Source organism: Ixodes scapularis, unplaced genomic scaffold (genome assembly GCF_016920785.2).
Source record: "Ixodes scapularis isolate PalLabHiFi unplaced genomic scaffold, ASM1692078v2 PGA_scaffold1__304_contigs__length_218370807, whole genome shotgun sequence".
Classification (NCBI taxonomy): domain Eukaryota; kingdom Metazoa; phylum Arthropoda; class Arachnida; order Ixodida; family Ixodidae; genus Ixodes; species Ixodes scapularis.
In genome coordinates, this window is record NW_024609846.1 from 25,895,960 (window position 1) to 25,904,343 (window position 8,384).

The following is an 8,384-nucleotide window of genomic DNA, read 5'->3' on the forward strand; positions in this document are numbered from 1 at the left end:
GTCTTCTAGTCTAAACGTGCAGAACATTTCGGTTGCATTGACGTTTCTATCACTAATTTTATCAAACGAGCAAACGAAGCCGCTAGAAACAGTGAAGTTCCGGAGCAGTGCCAGCAGCGCCACGTACACTGGGGGATGGCCGTTGTTGCGGATAGAGTTTTCACGCGCCACCTCGGTCTACTGGCTCGTATACCACAAATCACTTGAGCCGCGGCGAGGGGGCACGGAGTTTGGAAACCCGACCCAAAGACGGGGAGTTTTCGGAGAGTGTTTAGTCTACGTGGTCGGCGTAGTGTTTTATGACCAGGAGAGAGAGAAACGGGGGAATTTCTGGGTTGCCGGGGTGTGGCTCGGTCTCTTTGTGTTGGGTCCTCCTAAAGGAAAGACGCGGTTAACGCGTCTTCTGCTCGAAACTGTCTTTATAGCAATGTAACTTTCAGTGTGTACCTTTAATAAACAGTTATTCAGTTTGTCCAATCTGGTTCTACAACATAATTTGGTGCCGAAACCCGGGAAGATAAAGAAAGTTGTGTTAACGAGACCATTGGATTAACAAGACCATTGATCGCCTGAAAGTACGACGAGCATCGAGGAGAGCCCAGAACACTCGTTTGGTCAACGAGGTAAGAGCATCTTTGGCATCGCCTCAACCAGACGTTGAGGCTCTTAGCGTGCTTTACCAAAGATTGAAACTGAGCAACACCGAGCTCGTGAAGCTAAATGAAGAACTAGAGCCTTTAGTGCCTGCCGAGGAGCTCAGTGTTGAGTGCGACGCCGTGATGGAGTACGAGGACACGGCGATCACCTCACTGGCGCAGTTGGAACTTAAGATCGACCGATTGCAGAACGGCCCCATGACGTCGCGCACAGACGACTCGCTGCATCGGGATAGAGCCACCGGAAGCGGTACCAGATTGCCTAAGCTGCAAATGATCACCTTCAACGGAGAACTCAGCAAGTGGCAAGGATTTTGGGATCAATTCAGAGCGACGGTGCACGATAATCGCAGCTTGTCGAATGTTGAGAAATTTCATTATTTGCGATCTCAACTTATCGGAACGGCCGCCTCTGCCCTGTCTGGACTTGTAGCAACTGAGGAAAGTTACGTCGAGGTGATAGAGCTGCTACAGAAGAGGTTTGGAGATAAGACCCAAATCGAGCAGGAGCATCTGAACAAGCTTAGAACGCGGTGCACCAGGTGAGGTCCCCAGACGATGTCGTTGGATTGCGAAAGCTACATGATCATGTTCAGACTCACATTCGGGGGTTGACCTCACTGGGTGTACATTCGGCGTCCTACTCGTCGATGATGCGTGAAGTTCTCTTGAAGGCGATGCCCAGTGACGTAGTTGTGGCTTACCATCGACACAGAAGCTATAACGGCCCAGTGGGAGCTGAGACATCAGAGGGGACGCTTAAGAAGATTTTGGAGTTCCTGTCGGTCGAAGTTGAAAGCAGAGAGCGTAGCGGGCATGATGTGTTCGCTCAGAAAAACAAAGAACGACGCTCAGCTCCAAAAGGAAAGGTCCTTCCAACCTCCATGGCTCTCCACAGCAAGCTGGTCTCAAATGACTGCTTTTTCTGTAATTCTAGTGGGCACAAAACCGAAGAATGCAAACATCAACTGAGCCTCAGAGAAAAGATGACGCGCTTGTCTAAAGATGGCAGGTGTTTTAAATGCACGACACGAGGACACCGCGCGAGAACTTGCCGCCGCAAGATAACATGCGAAACCTGTAAGGGCAGGCATGCCACAACGATGTGCGACCCGCGGTATGCAAAAAAGACGCCTGAGGTCGGAAGAGACGAATTGAATAGCACGAGTATTCACACAGCTTCAAAAACAAAAGGAAGTTGTGATGACAACGACGATGTGCTTTTGCAGACGTTCCGCGGCTGGCTCATGACAAAAAATGAATGCTGTTACATTAGAGGCGTCATTGATAGCGGCAGTCAGAGAACCTTCATCAGAGAAGATGTGTCAAGAAAGTTTAAACTGAAGGTGATTGGCAAAGTGAATCTGAGCGTTAACGCATTCGGAAGTGTCCGGGACAGCGAAAGGCACGAGCGAAGATTGGTCGAAATCGAACTTCAAAGTCAGTACGACAATCAGAAGCACAGGATCGAGGCGATTGAGGTACCGGTCATTTGCAAAGACATCGATCGGATACCGATGGACAATGACTTCGTGCAGAAAATCGCGAAAGAAAAAAAGTATCTAGCGGATGTGCTGGTCTTCCCAGGCGTTCAGAGAGAGTGCGGAATCAGCCTTCTAGTTGGAGCAGATCAGCTTGGAAAGCTGTTGGAGCATGAAGTATGCTGGGATGAAAACAACAGGTGTCTATCAGCCGTGAAAACAACAATGGGATGGACATTTCAGGGTCCCGTGACCTCGAAGAACTCAAGACGAAAGCAAACAAGCAGCAACGTGTGCGTGCTCAGAGCCGGTGCAACGGGCGACGATGAAGTAAGCTCGACCCTGCGGCAGTTCTGGGAACTTGAAAGCCTCGGCATCAAGGACTCAACGACCAACTCTGCTCACTACGAGTCTGTATTGCGGGGTTTTGAGGAAACCATCACAATGACAGATGGAAGATACCAAGTGGCTCTTCCCTGGAAGTCTCAGAACCTAGGAGATCTCGGCAATAACAGAAAGGTGGCAGAGAAGAGACTGCAAGGGCTCTGCCATCGCTTGGCTCGAGACGAAGAACTTCTTCTGAAGTACGACTCTGCTATTAGGCAATACCTAAACGACGGACACGCAGAGAAAGTGACGGAAGAAACCAACGAAAAGGAAAATGTGTACTACATGCCACACAGAGCTGTTATCCGAGAAGCTTCAGCCACAACAAAGTTGCGAGTGGTTTTCGATGCGTCTTCACACACTACAGGAGAGCTCTCGCTGAACGACCATCTGGAGAAAGGGCCTAATCTAAACAACGACATGCTGAAGATCCTCGTGAACTTCCGTTGTCACAGGATAGCACTAACAGCTGACATTCAGAAGGCTTTTCTTCAAATCAGCGTCAGACCTGAGGACAGGGATGCTCTTCGTTTTTTGTGGTTTGACAGCCCTCTCGTTCCTGGAGAAGAATTGCCTCCCATTCAAGAGTTTCGAATGACAAGAGTTCCTTTCGGGTCAACTGCAAGCCCTTTTCTCTTGACAGCGACATTGCAGCATCACCTGCGTTCGGTCGAGGGAGAAGCCAAGCCAACGGCGATGCACCTGGAAAGGTGTTTTTATGTTGACGACCTGATTGTGGGTGTCTCATCATACGAAGAGGCGCAGAAACTCTACGATGACTCCACGGAAATACTTGCCAAGGCGGGAATGAGGCTTCAAAAGTGGTCGACGAGCTCAAGGGAACTCAAGTGTCACATTGAAAAGACAGCGGACGAAACGTCTACTTGTGCTGAATCGTCAGGTCTGACAAAGGTACTGGGAATTCTTTGGGACACCGAACAGGACAATCTTCAGGTGAACTTACAGTCACTGTCAGACTTCGTCGAAGAAAGAATGGATACGAAGAGGTTCGTTCTTCAGACCACTTCGAGGCTCTTCGACCCTTTGGGACTGCTCTCTCCATACAGCATCCGAGCCAAAATTTTGTTTCAGCATATTTGGGAGAAAGGAATCGACTGGGACACCTCATTGGCAAATGATTTGCGTGAGGAATGGCTTGCATGGTGCGGCGAGCTTGTTGAACTTGGCTCTCTTTCGGTCGACAGATGCTTCTTGGTGACAGAGGGAGCAGTTAAGTCCAGACAACTCCATGTTTTCACGGACGCAAGCACTCAGGCGTACGGAGCTGTGGCCTACATGCGAGTCGAGGACACTAACGGAAACACCAGCGTACGGCTTGTGATGTCCAAGGCACGTGTTGCACCTTTGAAGAAAATGACTTTGCCACGTCTGGAGCTCCTCGGCGCTCTTATCGGATCAAGATTGATGGCTTTCTTGATTGAGACATTGGATTTGCCTGACCTGGAATGCCACCTTTGGACAGATTCTACCATCACCCTCAGTTGGATTCAGGCATTGGCAAGCAAATGGAAGCCATTTGTGTGCAACAGGGTCGTGGAGATCCAAAGCAACACCGACCCCCTTCGGTGGCGACACTGTTCAGGAAAGGACAACCCCGCGGACATGCTCACCCGAGGAGTACCCGCCTCCAACCTGACCCTTTCCAAGGTGTGGTGGCAGGGCCCGCAGTGGTTGTCACGTGATCCAGATTTCTGGCCTCAAAGAAGAGAGACGAACGACGAGGTTCCGGATGCTGACGCAGAGCTAAGAGGCAAAAGCACAGTGCTGCTCAGCAAAACAACCGTACAAGGGCCTCTCCTCGTACTTACAGACTACAGCAAATGGCTCAAGGCAATGAGGGTGACGGCGTGGATCATGCGATTCATTAAAAACTTGCAAGGCATGGGTTCAAGAGTCAGCGGATCTCTGTCCACCAATGAATTGGAGGGGGCAGAGAGATACTGGACGAAACATGTTCAGGGAGAGAGCTACAGCGAAGAAAAAGCAAGCCTCGTCGCCAGTGACCGCCTGCGGTCGAGCTCGCGTGTCCGGGACCTGCATCCTTTCTTGGATGAAGACGGTGTGATCCGCATTGAGACTCGACTGCAGAATGTCTCGGCACCCGACGAGACGAAGTTTCCGGTGCTACTTCCGGGAGACAACCGTTTCACGGAGCTCCTCGTTGAGCACACGCATGTTCGCATTTGCATGGTGGTGTGAGTGCTACTCTGTGTGAACTGCGGGAGCACTACTGGGTTGTGAGAGGGCGACAGTGCGTAAAACGAATGATCGGACGCTGTAAGATGTGTCTTCGACTCAAGCTCAAGCCCATGACCGCCCCGATGGCCCCTCTGCCTGAAGACCGCGTGACAAAGGCAGAACCGTTCGAGGTCTGTGGCGTGGACTTTGCTGTACCGATGTTCGTGAAATCCGGAACAAACAGTGTCAAGGCATATATTCTTGTATTCACATGTGCTGTTACGCGAGCGATACATTTAGAACTTGTCCTGGATATGTCTACCAACGCCTTTCTAATGGCTTTCAGACGCTTTGTGTCAAGGCGTGGGTTGCCGCGAATGATGTGTTCAGATAATGCACTGACTTTCAAACGAGCTGCTAAAGATCTAAAGCAGATGTACGATGTGTTATGTAGTTCCGAATTGAAAGACTACTGCACCACCCACCGGATCACTTGGAGGTTTATCGTTGAAAGAGCTCCATGGTGGGGTGGTTTTGGGGAGCGTATGGTGGGATCGGTTAAGAGTTGTCTGAAAAGAAACATCGGCAAAGCTGCGCTTGATGTCGATCAGATCACAACTGTACTAACGGAAGTTGAGGCTGTGATCAACTCTCGACCAATGACGTATGTCTACTCCGAACCAAACGAACCAAATGTCTTAACTCCTGCTCACTTCCTTTGTGGTAGGAGGCTAACCACATTACCTCATCATAAAAGAGGAGACGTGACATCCACTCGAACGGAGTTGGTTGGGAGATGGTCACACCGCCAGCGATTGATGAATATGTTTTGGAACAGGTGGGCTAAAGAATATCTGTATAACCTACGAAGTGCGCATGCTCGTAGGCCTCAATCCAGCAGCGGTCTCAATGTTGGTGATGTCGTAATTGTGCATGACGACCACGTTCCTCGATTGTTTTGGAGAACCGGCAGGATTCTGGAGTGTTTCCCAGGTCGGGACGGAAAAGTGCGAGCCTGTAAGATAAAATTGTGTAACGGCTCAGAGGTCAGGCGCCCTGCTCAGCGCCTATACCCACTTGAGATGAGCTGAGCTCATCTGCGGGGAGGATGTTGCGGATAGAGTTTTCACGCGCCACCTCGGTCTACTGGCTCGTATACCAAAAATCACTTGAGCCGCGGCGAGGGGGCACGGAGTTTGGAAACCCGACCCAAAGACGGGGAGTTTTCGGAGAGTGTTTAGTCTACGTGGTCGGCGTAGTGTTTTATGACCAGGAGAGAGAGAAACGGGGGAATTTCTGGGTTGCCGGGGTGTGGCTCGGTCTCTTTGTGTTGGGTCCTCCTAAAGGAAAGACGCGGTTAACGCGTCTTCTGCTCGAAACTGTCTTTATAGCAATGTAACTTTCAGTGTGTACCTTTAATAAACAGTTATTCAGTTTGTCCAATCTGGGTCAACAACAGCCGTCTCCGGATTGCGGTACCTGCGCGGCACGGAACTACAGTCACTACCGTAGCGAAACCACGCGGAACTGTGTCGACGTTTTCGACGTTATGGAAACCGCAGGAACTGCGTCCAAGACAGGCAGGTTTTGCTGCCGGCTGCCTGGGTGCCTTCCGTCCTGAGTTCGGTTCTGTTTTCCGATGCCGAGTGCTAGCGGCGTTCAACGTGGTTGTATTTGTGCGTGTCAGCAACATAGCTGCAATATCGTGATGGCAGTGTTGTGGGTTGTGAACAGAAGACTGGAATTAACGCCGATGTGACCGTGTGTTCGCGCATCAGTGGTGTAGCAACAAGATGAGATCGTAAGTTATCGGGCATTGATGCCGTTGGTCGCGCCGTGATCGGAGGGGGCGGGGTGTCGCAGGTTGACATTCCGCTTTACATTAAAAAGTTTAATACCACTTGAGGTATTACGTGCAATCGATCAACGTGCGGATAGTCATGTTGCAGCGCTGGTCTGAACAGTAGAAGCTTCTATCGCTACCGTACAGTGGCCAATGTGACTGTCGGAATTGTCCCGTCCCCGAGAGCGATTGCGCTCTGGGGTAAGGACTGAACAGTACGAAATTATGACGGAAAGTACGTATATTTACAGCATGGAATTTCGGCATTAAAAAACAATAGTAGGTAAAATCGAAAAAAAAGTTACCCTTCATTTTGCTGTTTAAATGTTCTACTCTTCCTGGAGAAACCGCCCTCCAAGTGGCGCGCTGGGATGAGCGCTAGAAGTTTTCGGGCTCGCCACGGTGTAGCTCCGTACACTTAACACCTGCCGCGAGTCGCGGCTTTGACTGCATTCAAGTTGATCGAAAAGCGATTTCTCAGCCCGTGAAGCATCACTTCCAGCTGAGTGAATATCCGCTCTACAGAGATTAATTCAAGACGGTAATTGCAGCTTTGCGCGAGCAGCACAAATAGAAAAACCAACAGAAATACAGGCTGTACAGGCTACGACGTGCCGTGTGGAGAAACAAACTCATGGCTTCGAACCGCATTGCAGCGGCGTGATTTATTGTCTTTCAAATAATTACGGCATGATCGAGCGTTTACTTTTTAATAAGAGATTCATCCCCTGAGCCATCTAAAATACTCTCAGAGATATGACATTGCTGGGAAAAAATCAACATGCTGGAAATCTTTTTTATTGCTTATGGAGTCACCGAAGAGTTCCGTACGTTCAAAACGACCAGTCTAAAAGACGGAAACGTTGTATTGATATTTGTGTGTGCCGTGTATGTGCTCAATGTATGTTTGACACTTGTAATAGGCGTAATGTATGTATAGTAGAGGATCCCCGAGCGCGGGAGAGGGGCTCTTGAAGCGAAATAGTGGCCTAAGAAGAGAAAATTATTTTTTGTAGAACATGAATTGGGCGGTACCTAGCGCCACCTAGCCTAGCTACTTGCAATTACTCTGCTTGACCCCGCCATCTGGTGGCTAGCGATTTAACCTTTCACGCTACGCGATAAACAGCGGCTTCGAGTTTGTTCTTTCGAGAGCGGCTTTTTGGTTCGCGGATTGAGTTTGCCCTTCTCCGTGATGTGCGGTTGACGAAAGAATTGTGACTCGAGGAACACCAAAGGTAAGACGCAAAGTGCGCGAAGTAACTGGGTATCGGTTGTCTCCGTTGAACATCGCAGTGCTGTCGACGAGAAGACTGAGTAACTGCTTTCGAATCGCAAGTTTCTGTACATGTGGGGGGAATCTGGCTTCGGAAATAAACACAGTTTGCGGAAAGCTCGTGTTGCGCGTTTATTTGCTGCTGCTCTCGTCCTGTACAAGAGACGTAGCGTCCACCTCAAGCCTTATTGGGCTCGATTTGCTCGATTTGGGGCCGCCATATTGAGATGCAAGCGACGGAGGAACTTTGCTCCCCTGCTTCAGGGACGAACGTTTCTCCCTTTCTAAAGGAACATAGGTTACAAGACCGTTCCTCCCCTAAGGGAGGACTATCCATACCCTTTTTTCTAAGAGTGTGGTTGCCGCCATGTTGTTAAATTTTGACCACTAGACACGCGACCGTACCAAATCGTGAGGTTTTTCCGCAAAACAGAGCCGAGATTTTTATTGCGATTGCTGTTAAAATCATGATAAACTATTTTTCAATACTCTTATCCCCAGAGATCAGTGTCTAGCTCTGATAAAAAAAATAAAATACCGCT

General features: G+C 49.6%; 1 protein-coding gene across 1 annotated transcript; it reads left to right on the plus strand.

The window, feature by feature from the left end:
• Positions 1-1,759: 1,759 nt before the first annotated feature.
• LOC115319889 lies at positions 1,760-4,744 on the plus strand. The gene is made up of 2 exons (XM_029979923.2): positions 1,760-2,721; positions 3,235-4,744. Exons 1-2 carry the CDS (start codon positions 1,760-1,762, stop codon positions 4,742-4,744), a joined length of 2,472 nt encoding a protein of 823 aa, XP_029835783.2.
• The last annotated feature ends 3,640 nt before the right edge of the window (positions 4,745-8,384 follow it).

Bases quoted from the DNA above. Each gene is read 5' to 3' on its own strand.
- LOC115319889 (XM_029979923.2), top strand. From the start codon at position 1,760: ATGTGCGACCCGCGGTATGCAAAAAAGACGCCTGAGGTCGGAAGAGAC. The intron at 2,722-3,234 runs GTACGACTCTGC...GCACCTGGAAAG, and splicing joins GACGAAGAACTTCTTCTGAA to GTGTTTTTATGTTGACGACC.